This window comes from Meriones unguiculatus, chromosome 15 (genome assembly GCF_030254825.1).
Source record: "Meriones unguiculatus strain TT.TT164.6M chromosome 15, Bangor_MerUng_6.1, whole genome shotgun sequence".
Classification (NCBI taxonomy): domain Eukaryota; kingdom Metazoa; phylum Chordata; class Mammalia; order Rodentia; family Muridae; genus Meriones; species Meriones unguiculatus.
Window position 1 is genome coordinate 7,056,629 of NC_083362.1, and position 16,736 is coordinate 7,073,364.

At 45.7% G+C, this 16,736-nt stretch overlaps 1 protein-coding gene across 1 annotated transcript in view; it reads left to right on the top strand.

Moving 5' to 3' along the window:
- Positions 1–16,736, top strand: part of Cyth3 (cytohesin 3) — a 97,962-nt gene that overhangs the window by 60,867 nt on the left and 20,359 nt on the right. Inside the window, exons 2-4 of the mRNA XM_021651763.2 lie at positions 12,730–12,812; positions 14,722–14,786; positions 15,216–15,282. Of these exons, the coding sequence (XP_021507438.2) occupies positions 12,730–12,812; positions 14,722–14,786; positions 15,216–15,282 (215 nt within the window). The remainder of the gene's footprint in view (positions 1–12,729; positions 12,813–14,721; positions 14,787–15,215; positions 15,283–16,736) is intronic.

Sequence of the window (16,736 nt, forward strand, 5' to 3'; positions counted from 1 at the left end):
CACAGAAGCCCATCAGTTCTCTCCCATCAGTCCCTTGGGAGAGGGAGAGAGAGGAGGAGGAGGAAGAGGAGGAAGAATCTAATCTAGGCCCCAACACTCCATCCATAGTACATCCATCCATCAGCGCTTAAGAAGGTCTTAAAGGTGTATACGGTGTTTGTGTTGTACCTGTATATGTACAGATGCATGTACTTAACTTAGGCACAAATATTACTTTCTACCTTAGATCCCTAAAGCAAGGTTCTCATTGAGCTAGAGGCTTGCTGTTTTGCTAGGCTGACCAGCCAGTGAGCTGCTGGGATTATCCTGCCTCTGATGCCCGCTCTGGGCTACATACGAATGTGGTCATTCCTAGCTGTATATGTAGGTGTTGAGAATTCAGAACTGGGCCCTTGTGTTTACACAGCACACATGCTTGCACTGTGTGCTCTCTTCCACACTGAGCTTTCACTGAGCCCCCAGGACATTAAAAGGTACTTAGGTTTATTTCATGTTTTATGCATGAGTGTGCGTGCGTGTGCGTGTGCGTGTGTGTGTGTGTGATGCACCACATGTGTGTAGTGCCTTTGGAGGCCAGAGGATGTGTTGGTTCCTTTGGAACTAGAACTACAGATGCCATGTGAGTGTTTGCAACTGAACCTTGGTCCCCTGCGAAAACAGCTGCTCTTAGCCCCTCTGCCATCTCCCCAGTCTCCTAGAAGGTTTTCAGCAATTTAAATAAGTATCTCATGAAAGATTCAAAAGAAAGTATGTCCACAGGCACCGGGCGCAGTGAGTTTGTTGGGTCTGTCTCCATCAAGTGTAAGAAGCATCGTTGTTTTAGGTTCTGGTAAGAAGGAGAAGCCTATTTGGGAAGGTTCCATGTACACCTGTAATCCTAACACTTCAGAGGCTGATGAAGAGCACAAATTTGACATCAACCAGGAATCCCTTTACATGTTTCAATAAAAAGGGGAACATTAAACCAGACTTAGAGTTTTATTTATACTGACAATGCAAGAGTGACTTACACTTAAAACATTTTTAAAGATTTACTTTTCTGTGTGTGAATGTTTTGTACCACATGCACACCTCATGTCGCCCTTGGAGCCAGGAAAAATGGTATCAGATTGCCTTGAGCTGAGTGAGCTGGGGATGGTTGTGAGCCATCGTGTGTGCTGGGAATCGAACTTAGGTCCTCTGCAGGTCAGCCCGTGCTCCTCACTACTGAGCCATCTCTCTAGTCCCTAAACATTTATTTTTAAAATAACATTTACTACCAGGTGATAGAACACACCTGTAAACCTGTAATTCAAACATGTAGAAGGCTGAGATAGGAGGATTGCTGAGTTTGAGACAAGCCTGGGCTATACTGAGGCCTTGTCTCTCACACACACACACACACTGTTGTGCATATATATACTGTAAAAAGTAAAATGTTGGAGCTGGAAATGTAGATCATTGGTTGCATGCATGTCTAGCACACACAGGACTCTAGGCCTTTTTCTCTAGGGAAAAAAGGTGAAATATTTGCAGAATTCGCAGGTCAAGATATTTTTAAAATACCTTTAGAGCCCCATTCCTTTGCAAACAGCTTTCTAGTCAGTATAGTCGATACTTGTGTCTGAACAGCATTGCCACTGCTGAAGGATGAGCATGAGAAATGACACACCATTTCCTAATGGTGTTCTTTGTTTCTTCCAGGACCTTTTCCAAGTCTATACTTTTTTTCTTTCTCTCTGTGAGACTGTCTTTTGAAGGTGTCTCTGGGAGGTGTATCCCCATGAGCAGGCTTGTATCCCTTTTTCTTTCTTTTCAGAAGCATCCAGCAATAGCGATCATCTGTTTAGAATTCTAGCCTGTAATAAGCAAATCACAGAGAGGTAGGTCTTGGGGCATTAAAATGCTTTGTTTTTTTCTTTTTTCTTTTGTTTTGTTTTTAAAGGTGGCTCTGGTTGTGAAGTATGTCATGGTTTTAAGACTGGGCTTGTTGATCTAGGCTGGCCTTGGACTCATCTGCTCTCAGCCTACTTGTTACTTGGGCCTGTAGGTGAATCTACCATGCCCAGCTAGAGTGCCCATATTATTGTTAGGCAAATCTTCTCTACCACAGTATTATTTTTTTTCTTTGGGGGGGAGGGGTTCATTTTTAAATCTCCATTTGTCCAATTTTGATTGACATTTTGAATATTTTATTAGATACATATAATTCAGACTTAACTAACTTTGTGATTAGCTATGGCTTCTTCATCTTTAGCCCTTTTTCCCCCCTTAAAGTCTGTTTTGTCTGCATAACATTAGCTTTATTTTTAATTTTTGTTCAGTTTTTAACTCTGGGTTTTAAACTTAACCTTTTCCCTTTTATATTTATTGTACAAGTATCAGCTACACATTACTACATGTTACATTCTCTAGCGCAGTTGTTGTGAACTGGCGGTAGTGTGTTGTCTCATGCAGCCTTTTTGTCTCCTGATTTGATGGGTTCACTCACTTTGCTGCATTCAGCTGGAAAGTCATGTGGGGACTGAGCTCATGCACACAATGACACCCTGGTTTTTGGGGACTTAGCAAACACCAGGTGTGACGGTGACAATGACAGCCAGGGTGGGCAGGGGCCAGGCGATCTGCAGCTCTGTCTCTTGTGTAGTTTCTTCCCTTAAGGCTATGGGCCTCGGCTTCTCCGGAGCTTGGTGGTCTCAGGTTCCAAGATATTGGAGGTGGGAGGCTCTGTGGCCTGGACCCTGCACATTGTCACACCTGCCCTCTTCCTTTGGTCACAGGAAGTTTCTAAGATCGTCTGGAAGCACTGGGGAGATTCCCCTTCATGACAGGAGGAACTGTAGGTTACCGGGGACTTGTTTTCCTTCTCCGACAGTGGGAATATTTTATATTTCTAATGGTGGTATTGTCTCTCTTCTCGTCTTTGGGGAAGAACCTAGGGCCAGCACTGTAATGAGCCACCACCTTGGCCCACTTGTCCTTTTATGTTGATGGTTTGTCCTCATTCTGATCTTAGTCCACCCTCCCATCTTTGGAATTTGAAACTCAGTTTCTTTCCGGCCTAGCCTTGACATTTTCTTATAAAATCTTGTCAAGTCTACACTTTATGATTCAGAACTCTTAAGAGCTTGAGGGAAGCTTGTTTGCTTTGCTGTTCACTAGCTGCTGCCGCCGGTTCCTAGTTCTTTGTGTGTGGCTTTCCTTCAGAGTGGATCGAGGAGGTCTGCTCGTGCTCTCTGGCGTCCCTCACCACCTTTTCTCTCAATGGTCTTTTAGAGTTTCCTTTAGCAGTAGTGCACAGGTGGCAAATTGTTCAGGTTTTGATAGTCTGTACTTGTTGTTTTACCTAATTTAAAGAAGACCAGGAAGTCCTGACACAATAAAGAGGAGCAGTAGATGAGGAAAGCTACAAGGGTACCCAGTATCGGGAGCTGACTTAGCCCCTGCATTCACTAGCAATTTGCATGTGACCTTGAGGCTCTCAGTTCCTGGCCCTGTGGCTCAGCCCAGCACCCTGGCCAGCTGGAGCACTCCCTACCATCCCTTCCTGTTGTTATCATGTGACTGGCCAAGTGACCCACTTGGATGTGAGAGTGTTGACGGGCTTTATCACCTGCTAGAGGTCAAGTGGCTCTTGGTGGTGATGAGATCCAAAGGTCAGTGCTTGCTCCTGTTGGCCCTCAGCTGCCCTTTTGTTCCTTCTGTCAAATCTCCCTGGTTGTCCTTCAGAACCCATGCTTAGTAATGTTTGAATCATCAGTATTTGGAGTGTAGGAAAGCTATTGTTTCTGTGTACAGAGTTGCCATTGAGTGGATCAGCAGGAGGAAGGCTAGCCTTGTTGTATTAATGTTGATTACTTGCAATGAAAGCAAACTCAAAAGTCACAGGCACTGTTTTCAGTCTGCAGCTGAGAGCTGAAAGCGTGTAATCAAGTTGAGTAATCAAGTGATCCAGTTTCTGTTCATTAGATAATTTGTTTTATTTGACTTCTAGCCTTAAAATATAATGTTCCTGATCCCAGTTTATAACTCTGGGGCCTTATCTTTTCTCAGGAGAGTTGTAGAACAGAATGGGAACTTTATGGAAAATGTGTGTGTGACAGACACAGAGAGAATGTTTGTGTGGGACTGAGAAAGTGAGTTATAAGGGTAGCCTTAAGAAGAGCAACAGTCTAGAACTGCGGAAACCACAGCTTCTTGGTATCTATTATTTGTCTGTTATTAATATAATTTCATCACTAGAAAGTTCTTTTCATCTTTGAGATACTGCTTATTTTTTAATGTCAGTATACATTTTAAATACCAATGCTTTCTAAACTATGTACAAAATCCCTTTTTTCATTAATTCTGAGATGTAAATATTTCTATATTTTAATATCTGTGAAGAGACAGTGTATAATGGATGGACTCTTGAATTTTACTGAATGTGGTAAATAAAGCAGCAGTTCTACTTTCTTGAATCAATATTGTCACTGCAAAATTTGTTAGTTGCTTGTGTTTGTGAGGTGGGCTGCATTTATGTGTGGCAGCATGTGTGGAGGACAGTGGAGGCTGTTCAGCATCTTGCTGTACCATTCTCTGTCTTATTCACTCGAGACAGGGCCTAGAGCCGTGCTGGTGGCTTGTACACCCTAGTAATCCTCCTGCCTCTGTCCTCCACAGTGCTGGTGTTGCAGCCATACCAGCTTCTTAAGTGGGAGTTAAGGGTTTGCACTTAGATCTGCACACTTGAGAAGGAAGTGCTCTTACCCACTAGGCTGTCTTCCCAGTCACTGTGCTCTCCTCTGTTTTCAGAGACAGTGGGGGTTAGTTGTGTAATGTGTGGGCATTTGGCCTGTATGCATAGCTGTCCACCATGTGCTTGCTTGGGGCCTGCAGAGACCGGAAGAGGGTGTCAGAGTCCTTGGAGTTAAAAATGGTTGTGAGCTCAAAGCAGATGCTAAGCCTGATGGCCAACTGTTGGGCAGAGTGAATGGAATTTTATGTAAGAAGTGGGAAATAGTAAGAGCTGGAGAGGACAAGGTCTCCACAAGGAGAGCAACAGAAGAAGAAAATTTGAACACAGGGAACTTCCCAGAGACTCATACTCCAACCAAGGACTATTCATGGAGATAACCTAGAACTCCTGCACAGATGTAGCCCATGGCAGCTCAGTGTCCAAGTGGGTTCCGTAGTAATGGGAAGAGGGACTGCCACTGACATAATCTGATTGGCCTACTCTTTGACCACCTCCCCCTGGGGGGAAGCAGCCTTACCAGGCCACAGTAGAGGACAATTCAGCCACTTTTGATGAGAACTGATAGACTAAGGTCAGAAAGGAAAGGAGAACCTCCCCTATCAGTGGACTTGGGGAGTGGCATGCATACAGAAAGGGGAGGGAGGGTGGGATCAGGAGGGGAGGAGGGAGGGGTTTATGGGGGGATACAAAATGAATAAAGTGTAATTAATAATAAAAAAAAATGGTTGTGAGCTGCCAAGTGGGGCCTGAGAATTGAAGCGAGGTTCTCTGCCAGTGCTCTTCACCTCTGAGCCATCTCTCCGGCCCTGTAATAACTTATCCTAGTCTACCACCAAATATGTTATACCATTTCTCATACCGGAAAAGGGTATTTTTCTGCTGTTTTTGATGTCATTGTTTTGTTTTTGAGGCAGTCTCTCTCTGTGGCTCTAGCTGGCCCTCAGCTTAGGCGGATTCTCTTGGCGTGGCCTTCTGAATGCCGTTTACAGGTGTGCCCCCAGTATGTGCTGTTGCCTCCCCCCTGTCTCCTACTCTGCCGCCTCTCCGTATCCACTAAAGCAGTACTCTTTTTGCTTTTTGTATTTTTTCAGGGGCCTTGTGTCAGGACTGGACAGCCTTTGCTCGCACTTGACACTCTTTTGTATAGATAGAGGTCATTTGGTACTCCTCACCTGCCTGCCTGCAGATCTGCTAATGATTATTTTAAAGTTTTATTGTCTGAAAAGTAGCCCATTTCACCTTTTTATCCTGAAAGATATTTTGCAAGCTTTGGAATTTTGTCCACTTTCCCCTTCAATTTGGACAAAACTATAAGTCCAATTTTAGTTCCGTATCATGGCTGGCAGCAGACTTTACCAACCCTAAGGTGCTTTGATTTGCAAATCTTAGTTTGAAGGAGGCAAGTACCTGAGAAAGGCAAGGGCTGGTCCAGGTCATGAATTTTTTCTGAAGCTTCTCTGAAGCTGTGCTAGCAGCAGAATGCAGGATTTCCTGCTTTCCTTCCTTACTTTTTTCCATTGTTTGCTATCCAGAATTTGGGCCAAGATATTGAAAGTATACCTGCTGTCTTACAACCAACGTGCACTCACACTGCCAGTGCTTGTTGCTCTCAGAAATCCGGACTGTAAACCTCCTCATAATGCAAACAAAGAGCTCAGGCCTGCCTCCATGTGGTCAGAATTCTGTGAGAGAGCCAGCCAGCTTCAGGGATTTCATTGCAGACCAGTGATTGTAGTTAACTAGCTCTTGTTATTATTTTCTTTACAAGCACAGATATTTTAATGATTCATGTATGGTAAATAATAGTGACGTTTAAATCCATGAGAGAAAAATAAAAATTGCAAGCATTTCTATAGAAAATACAGCATCAAGTGTTAAAAGCTTAACATAAACCAGCTGCCTAAAAAAAATCAGCATTTAGAACACTCAGAAATAGTAATATTAGTAGGGAAAGGAGAAGAATTGAGAGCGGGCCTGCGGCAAGACAATGGAACATGAACAGGAACTTTCAAAGACACTTTTAGAAACAAGAATTCACATTAAGGAAAAGACACAAACCTGACCAAGAATGAGACCCTGAACAGAGAAAGCAACTCAGAGTTGGAATAAAACAAAACAAAACAAACAAATGAAACTATAGCCCAAACCCCAGGGTCATAAATGGCTTAATCCAGACGTTACCACCTCCTCCCCCCATTCAGAATGAACCGTGAGTCAACCCAGGTCAGCTGTACTCTCAGAACCAGTCACCCTAGAAAGCCAGCGTCGGGAAAACATTATTTTGTTCTCAGAGCTTACCTATTGACGTGAAAAAGTTGTATGCCGAAGGGTTTGTGTGAGGTGTACTTGGGATGAGCAGCAGAACCTCAGGCTTGCTAAGATTTTGAAATGAGGGTTTGCAGCCTCCTGGTGTTGAGAGCTGGGGTAGTTCTGTCCTGACAGCGAAACCTGACGGTTCTCTCAGCCCGCCCTTCTCCAAGCCACAGTGCCAGAACCACTTTGATTTCTGGGCAGATTCATGCAAGAGGCCTCTTCTTTGAAGCCATTTTAAAAGTGTAGCCCCTGTCCACACACAGTGAGAACAGAGTACAGGTAGTGGACATGCTCGGGTGGTGACCCTCCCTACTTCTCTGCCTCCACTGCTTTGGCATCATGAGGAAGTGTTTCTCACTTGCACCTCTGTGTTTACTGCTGTGGCCTTTGTGTAGGATATATGGTGAAAATCTCAACTGCCTATCCACCAACCTAAAAACTTTGTAAAGAAATTAAAACGGGGTGAGTTCAAGGCCAGTCTGGCTAACTTAGCAAGACTGTCTCAAAGTAAAGGGTTGGGAATATAGCTCAGTTGCCTGGCCTGTGCAAGGCTCTCCAACTCCCAGTCCTCTCCCACCAAAAAGGATCAAAACTGAGCTTGAATATAGTTCTGTGGTAGGTAACTGCCTAGCATGCGCAGGACCCTGACTGTCATAACCTGCATCGCAAATAAAAGGGAGGAAAGGAGAGAAAAGAGAGGAGATTAAACTCACAGATACTTAGTTTAGTAATTCCCAGAAAGATTTTCCAGAAATGGATTGTTTCTAATCTAATGAACTGATGTTGGACAATTTTCTAAACTGCTGAGACCTCAGAAATGGTGACACTAAAATATGTTACAGAAAAGACAGGGATGCCAAATGCACAATATACAGATAGCAAATGTGCATAGTAAGTGTGTGCACACGAGCCCAACAGTTGTCTGAGCCATGTCTCCACACTGTGAGCAACAGCGAAGAGACTCCTGGGAAGGTCTGTGTGAAAGCTCTGCTTCAGTAAGCTGGAAGTCCTGAACTTGCCTCCCGGTCCTACTGCTAAGAGATGTGGGGGTAACGTTCTGAGCCACGCCAGATCTCCTCAAGCCAACAGTGCCCACAGAAAATGACTGCTGCTCCCCTCTTCATGGCCTTCAGGCTGGCTTCAAGTAGATGTCACTTGAAGGAGGAACAGTGGTGTGTCAGGTGACTACCAGGCACACCCCTTCCTGTGCTGAAAATTCGGCTCACAGACAGAAGACACAACCCCAGCCACAGTGAAGCTGTCACCTAGTTTTACGGCCAGAAAGCGAAAGCACCCTTCTGTTAATAGCTCTGGCAAAGTGGAAATGCCCAAATGGTACAGACCATGTTGGATAGACACCATTGCCCCTTTTTCTTACTTGATGTTGGAAGAAATATTTTTCATTATGACACCTTTGCGTCTCCTAAGCCAAGAGACTCACAGTGACAGGCACAGAATGTCAGGATGTGAGTCCAAGCCCTGTATCAGCTTCCCTGGACAAAGACAGCTAAGCTTGTGAACTGGCCTGTGTCAGCAGATCTCACGGCCACAGAGATGGATGTTGGCTGTGCTTACCAAACAGTTGTGCGCGTTCATGGTGCATTGCTGGCACCCGACAACATGACAGCACAGAAAGATGTAGGAGCGACAGAAGCAGTGCAGAGATTGGTCCAGGAATATTCAGTCATGTTCTTTTATCCTGTGTATTAACGAGTACACTGGGTTACACGACCCAGACCTGTTAGTCTTTTGATGTGCTGAAGAGTGTCTACTGTTTTCCTATGCCTGCTTCTGCCAAATACCCGAAAAGATGATACAAGAAGAGATGCTACTAGCCATCTCAGGTCAAAAGGGTTGTGTGTGGGGGGGGGGGGATATGAGAAATTTAAATTTTTTTTCCTTTCCTCCTTCTCTTCTTCCCTGACCCTGTACCCGGGAGACAAGAGTCTCAGACTAGCCCTAGCTAGCATGGAACTCATGAAAACCAGGCCGATCATGCTGGGATTAAAGGCATGCCCTGCCACACCCAGCCTAAAAATTTCAAACTTCAAATGTAGAACTGATAACCAATCAAATAAGTTTAGTTATTTTTAGCTTGTTCATTTTTTTTCTGAAGTCTTTCAGAGTAAAATTTGAATGTAATAGCTTTTTACCACATTGGCCTCTTTAGAATGAAGTCATCCTGGAGTTTCCATTCATCTTTGTTGAGCATGAATCTCTAGAAAATAAGGATATTTCCTATAATAACTTCAACACCATTATTCTACCTGAAAACTTATTTTTTTAAAATGTGTGTGTGTATGCGTGTGCGTGCATGCGTCTGCACATACATGTACCTCGTGGAGCACATATGGGAGTCAGGTCTCTCCTATCACCATGTGGGTCCTGGGGCAGGTTGGGTTTGGCAGGAACCTTACTGGCTGGGCCACGTGCCAGCTCTTCTCTTAGACAAGCGGCTTATGGTTGGTAACATGGATGAACAGTGCTGTATTGTTAGGTCCTCGCTGCCTTTAAAGGGTCTGACGGGCATGGTAGGAAAGAAGAGCCAGGCAGTCCGTGGAAAGGTTCCGATGGAGGTGCATCAGCCTCTTTAGAATGAAGTCATCCTGGAGTTTCCATTCATCTTTGCTCACTCTTAGTAGCCCTCTGGTCCTCGGGTGGGAGGAGGAAGGCTGTTGGTGGACTCTCTTAGACAACCCGTCTGCAGGAGGTTGAAGTCTCCAGCTTTCTCCTTCAGACTCATGTGTCAGTCAGCAGAAGAGGCTTCCTTAGGGGTTGATCAGGAGGCTGATCTGTGTAGTTGACTACATTGGGCTAATTCCACTCTGGAGGCTGGCTAAATTGACCTGCTCTCTGTGGATGCTTGTGCTAAGAGACTAAAAGTGCATGCTGGTTTAGGCTTCATCTTTCTGGGTATTGGGCGTTGCTGATGTTCTGCAGTGTAAATTCTTGGCCCTTGTATGTCTTCTCTTTGAATATTGGGGGGGGGGGGGTGGCATGTCTCCTATTTTTGCTAATCGGTATAAACTGAGACCTGAGACAGGCTGGGCCAGTGAGAATTGGGAAGAGGATCTGGGAAGAAGCTTGAGGAGCCCTGCGGTGAGAAAGCATGTGGCCTTAGCGCCCGGGTACTGTCTAGCAGGGCAGAAGTCAGTTTCATGACGAAGCTGCCACTTTGCAAGGTGGAAAGGAAGTCGCTGGGTCCAGGGACCTTGTGGAGCTCTTGCCCACTGCATGCTGCACAGCTTGTAAACATGACTTTGCCATGGCTGGCACCTGCGGAGAATCTTGGACTGTGCTGTTCTTGTTTACCAGATATATGGTATTGCAGACCATTATTTCTTTTTAAAAAGAGTCTTTCTTTCCTTCTTTCTTTCTTTCTTTCTTTCTTTCTTTCTTTCTTTCTTTCTTTCTTTCTTTCTTGGTGTGTATATGTATGTGTGTGTGAGTCTGAGTGAATCTGTCTGTTCATTCAGTGATTTCAGAAGAGACATCTGAACCCCTGGATTCAGAGTCACAAATGCTTGTGAAATGCATGATGTGGGTGCTGGGATCAAACTCGGAGCCTCTGATAGAGCAGCAAGTGCTTTCAACTGCTAAGCCATCTTTCCAGCCCCATTATGTCTTCATTATCTCTTCTGCAGTCTCTCTTGGCCTCCATTAAAAAGTAGAAATACTATACTGGCTGTCTCTGTGGTGTTTTGAAGGGCTCAGTTGTTTTATAGCCCTGTCTTATCTGGAGAGCAATAGCTCTTTCCTTGGTAGTATCTTGGCATAGAAGATTGTATAAGAACATTGCTAAGACGTCATTCAGTTTCAGTGTAGACTAGCTGGTGGAGGAGGAAAGAAATTAACAATATGACAGTCTCTGCTTTCCACCCTTCTCCATGTTCTTCCTTCCCTCCATAGAAGTCATGCTTATTATGAATTCTGTATTTATTATTCTAATTATTTTATGACAGGTATTGATATGCCTGTGGTGGTTACATTTTTCTTTTTTAATGATTTATTTATTTATGTGAATTGGTGTTTTTCCTGATTGTATGTGTGTGAGAGGGTATTGGATGCTCTGGAGCTGGAGCTACAATTGTGAGCTGCCATGTGGGTGCTGGGACCTGGGTCTGGGTCCTCTGGAGAAAACAGCTGGTGCTCTTAACCTCAGAGCCATCTCTTCAGCCAGGGTGTTAGTTTTAGTTGTCAGCTTGACATAATATAGAAGGACCTGGAAAAGAAGTCTCTGGTGAGGAGTTCTCTAGATTAGATCCATCTGTGGTCATGGCCGTGAGGGAGTTTCTTTATTGGGTTGAGGCGGGAGCCACCCGCTCTGAAGGTGGGCGGCACCATTTTGTGCTGGGCTGGTCCTGGCGAGTGAGAGAGCAAGTCTGTGGACTAGCACAGTCCTACATGTTGATTGCTCTCTGCTCTTGACTGTGTCCAAACACTCATGGCATCCCACAATGGGTTGGAATTGTAAGCCAACTACACCCTTTTTCCCTTAATATGCTTCTAGTTTTTGATTTATTCAAGACAGGGTTCCTCTGTCGTCTTGACTGTCCTGGACTCACTCTTGTAGACAAGGCTGTCCTTGAACTCACAGAGATCCACCTGCCTCTGCCTCACTGAGTGCTGGGATTACAGGCATGTGCCACGGCTCTCGCCCCTTATATGCTTTTGTCAGGGTGTTTTATCAGGCAAAGGGGAACAAAACTAAGACTTACATAATATCTAAGCAATATACTACTTAATGTTTTGTTTTTGAAGTTCCTAAGAGAATGTGTCTACTGTTTACACTGGTGTCCCGAAATCACCTGATTGTTGCTTCTCTGTGAGAGTCCAGCACATTTACCCATCCTACTGTGGATAGGCATTTAACATCTTTGCACTCTATGAGGAGATACGCTTCTCCAGCGTTATTGAACTTCCTGTTGCCCTGCTGGAGCGTTCTCTACTGTGTATACTTAAAGGAGCGCAGCTGGGCATAACATACACAGCCTTGGTGCTGTCTGACGCAGCTGCCTGAGTGCTTCCCAAAGCCTGCTCACCTGTGCTCCTCACGTCCTGCTCCCACTCCCATGGTAGCCAGTCTAGTGAGATCGGCATGCATTTTTTATATTGTCAGTTAGAGATGTGAAAGAAAGTCCCTAGTTCTACCAGGCTGTCGTGGAGCTTGAGTGTGGGAGGCCGGCTCCGAGCTGCCTTCCCACTGCCCTTCGCACTTCTCCCCAGAGCATGACCACTTTGATCTTAGCTTTGTGTGCTGGCTTCAGTGCATGTGGTTTGTGGTACAGACACAGCGCTTCAGGAGTGCAAGGCTAAGAAGCAGTGGAGAGCTACGTGCTGCGGGATGGCCTTGGCCACTGTTCCCTGCTGGGCACCAGGGGCTGTGCTGGCTGCCTTCCAGGTCTGCGTGTGTAGCTGCAGCCTGGGAGAGGGTGCAGAGAAGCACCAGCCATACTAACCTCTCATCAGGACTCTGTGGCTGGGGAAGGTCTGTGATAAGCCTCGGGGGCAGGCTCTGGTGGGGTAAGATGTGCACACATGTGGTTTGTGACCTTTAGCTTCTGTTTTCCTCCGGAGAAGCCTCTGTAGGGTGGGTTGGAGGAGGGTCAGGGGCCTCCCCACTCGACTTCCCACCTCCAGTCTTCAGCCTTACCAGCCCCTGAGGTTGTTGACCTTTCTTTCTTCTCTCTCCTCCTTAGTGCCTGAAGACCTGTCATTAGAAGAGCGAGAAGAACTTTTGGACATTCGCCGAAGGAAAAAGGAACTTATTGATGACATTGAGGTAAACAAGAGCAGAGCATCTCAGGGTTTGGACGTGTAGAATACTGAATGGGGTAGCTGCAAGAAATGTGGGGATGAGTCTTCAGGATGTGTGGGTGAGGACCACAGAGACAGAGAGATGGCTTCTCCAGGCTGCTGAGGCAGACCGTCCATCTGAAACAGCACAAGCTCAGGAGTAGAGACCTCGGTGGGACTAGCACTCTCAGTAATTCTGTGGCCACAGAGTTACAAGTGTTGATGTAAAGAGTGGCCACAGCCTGATACACACGGCCCTTCTCCGTGTATATTATCCCAAGCATGTAGAGATGCCTGCCACACTTTTGGCAGTTTGTATTCTTTGAATGAACAGACATATATTGGATTCCAACTGCATACCAAGTACCTACTTGGTGGCAAGAGCAGCATGACAAATTTAAACAAAGACAAATAAAACAGACAGATGAACGCTGCCTTCCCACATCTGTGTACTTGGAGACCACAGGAGAGTAAATGAATGAAGCCACAGTTTCAGAGAGCGGGGGTATCTGTGATGTTTCAGTCACCATTCAGAGGCCTCCCTGGTCCCTTGGTGTGGACCTTCCTCAGGAAAGTCAGTGCTGTGGCTCTGGGAGGTGCTTCCTTGTCATTGTCGATGCCAAAGTAAATGTCCCCTCACAGGCCTTGTCCTAGACAATGACTCCTTTCTAGGAACTTGTTGAGTGAACTTGTTGGCACACACATAATAGGGTTCTGAATAAAATGTCTTTGTGTTTGAGGAGTAATTGGTGGCGGTTTGGCTGTAAGGTTAGCCTGCATTCTTAGAAACTTGTGCAAACCAGGGCAGGCTTTTATCTAAAGAATAAGAATGGATAGTAAGTGTGGACAGGAGCACAGATCACACTACTCCCTAGTACGGACTCTGCCGTGCACTCGGCCTACTTCATCCTGTTCCGAGGATGCTGACTGAGGCTCAGAGAGGCTGGCAAGCTACTGAGGGGAAGCCAGCTAGTGGGGATTCGACCATTTCTGTGCCCTCTGTTTCTATATCTCTGAGTTGGACTTTGTCCTTGAGGCTTCAGATCTCTCACTTTAAAGAATCATAGCAAATTATCACTTTAAACGTTTATAGTATTTTAAATTCTGTGTCTCTGTGTGTGCAGGTGCCCATAGAGGCAGGGGAGTGGGAGCCCCCGGAGCTGGACTAAGGCAGTTGGGAGCCACCTGTTTTTTTTTTTGTTGTTGTTTGTTTGTTTGTTTTTTATAGCTTAGGTTGTCTGTAGAGAATAGCACATGCTCTTAGCTTCTGAGCCATTTCTCTAGCCCCGTGAGGTTTCTTCTCTTAAGAAGGGAAGTCATGAGACTGATTGGCAAACCTGAGGTCTACCTTAGACATACCTGGGTTTCCCCTTCCCCTCAGAATGCAGGCTACCCATGTTATATGTCAAGACTACAGTGAGGCGAGCTAAGGACCCACTGCTTGCCTTTACTTGCCTTTATATGTTTTACTTTCTTCTTGATTTTTCACACAAGTACTTAAGACCCCTGCGATGTGTCTGACAGGAGGTGAACATGGCGTGTGTGTGTGCGTGTGCATGTGCGTGCACATGTGCATGTGTGTGCGTGTGCATGTGTGTGCGTGTGCATGTGTGCACATGTGCATGTGTGTGCGTGTGCATGTGTGTGCGTGTGCATGTGTGTGCGTGTGCATGTGTGTGCGTGTGCATGTGTGTGCGTGTGCATGTGCGTGCACATGTGCATGTGTGTGCGTTTTCTGTGCTGTGCTGCCTCTGACTTTGAGTGTACCTTATTGATACAGGTGTTGGGTTTTGGCCTTATGATGCTCATCCGAGAGAATGGAAGACCAGGGTGTCTCCAAGCCTATGCGTACAGGACAGTTAAGATAGATGACCTAGTTCCTTCTTTTCTGACAGAGGCTGAAATATGAAATTGCAGAAGTGATGACAGAGATTGATAACCTGACCTCAGTGGAGGAGAGGTAAAGCGTTCATGACTCACCCTCTTTATTCCTGCCACCTTCCTCTAACTGGGCTCACCAAACTTCAAGGCCTGGGCTGGGAGTGGGGGCCCTTTGGAATCGCCCATTCCTCCTTCTGCCTCCTGTGTCCTTAACAACTTTGTAGGTCTGGGAATAACATGGGGATGCTGTAACCTTTCTCTATCACAAGGAACAGCACTTTTAAGTTCTTTCAGAAAGGCGCTGCTCTTCACCATTAGCCTTTCTGGAAGAATTGTGTGAAAAGCTGCTGCGACAGCAGCCTCGTCTGTGGATGGTGGTGGGCTCTGCTGGACACCACTGTTTAGTGTCTCAGGTTGACCTGAGCTGGAGAAGGCACAGGAGGCTGTGACTCTGCTGCACTCCATGAAGTAATCACTAACGATCTTTAAAATTGTTTAAAACCAATAGCAAAACTACTCAGAGGAACAAGCAAATAGCCATGGGAAGAAAGAAATTCAACATGGACCCCAAAAAGGTGAGAGAATAGTTCTGGCCTTCCAACATGCAAATGACTGACTGGTTTTAGTGAGTGACTCTCTTTGGACCAAGGTGAAAATATTACCTCATGAAAATATGGAGTTGTTGTTTCATTGTGTGACAAGCGGGATGAAGCAGGTTATTGGGATGAAGTGTGAACGGGGTCTAACGGCCGTTCTCACAGTGTGAGGCTCTGAGTACAGGTGTAATCAGTGGGAGCCCCTGGGCTCACTGTAGGGAGCCCCAGGTTCAGGGACCCCAGCTGGCCCTGTGGTGTCTGCCCATGACATCCAAGGGAAGCAGGGCTTAGTCATGCTGTGGCGAATTGCTTCATAGGCTTCACTTTGTGTTCCTTTTTACCTGAAAAGTATTTTTATGTATTTTACGCTAATTACTGATTCTATTTAACTATTTGTAATTAAGTTGCTCAACAAAAGTAAGAGCTCATTTAGTCTGCATATGGCTTTTTACTGGGGGAAAAATTAGCAAAATCATTTGGTATTGTAGAATTGCATTAGTCAGCTCGAGCTGTTGTAAAAATAACACGAACTGAAAACCAGGCCAGGAGGTGCACGCTGTCACCCCAGCACTGGGAGGTGGAAACAGGAGGGCAAGAGGATCAGAAGCTCAACATTGTCTTGACCTACAAAGCCAGCTAGAGGCCAGCCTGGGTTGCATAGAAGGAAAGAACCCAGACTGGAAGGCTGAGGCCACAGACACTTGTCACAGCTCCAGGCCTACAGGTCTGAGCTCATGCTTGCTCACGAGGCTGTGTTCTGGTGAGGCTCTTTTCTCAGCGCAGATAGCAGCTTCTTTCTGAACCTGGGTGTGGAGCAAGCTGAGGTTAGTTTCTCTTTTCATGAGGCTACACAAGCCGGCCCTAGGGCTTTGCCCAGATGAGCTTATGTCACCGTGGTTATCCTCACAGGCTCTACCAGACTGTTGCAGATTTGGGCCTCAGCGTGTGAGTTCTGAGAGAACACATTTAGCCCATAGACACACCAGCACTCTCCCTTTCAGCTCAGAGTCCTGTTCAGTCCAGTGTCTTAGTGCACCAAATCATCAGCGTGATTAGTGTCAGGCTAGCAGGGACTGTCCGTCTCTGAGTGAGGACACTTGAAGCAAGGGGCTTCGGTTTTGTTCAGTGGGCTGGAGTCTAGAAGTAGCACTGGGGTTTATAAATAAGTCAGGAAAGGATTGATTAGATCAAGGAAGTCTGGAGCTGTATTACCAGAGACTGCTGTGTCAGGCACAGCAGCGAAACAGTATCTTCTAAGGTTTAAGCAGGGAAATGATTTAAAACTGAGAACTCTGTCCAGACTGTCCCTAGTGAAAAAAAAAAAGTGACATTTTTAGATATGTGGGGACTCAAAAAGTTAGTCACTAAGACCTCATCTGGTTATTCATTGAGAAGCTGAGTAAATATACCTAAAACCAAGAAACACACCCATA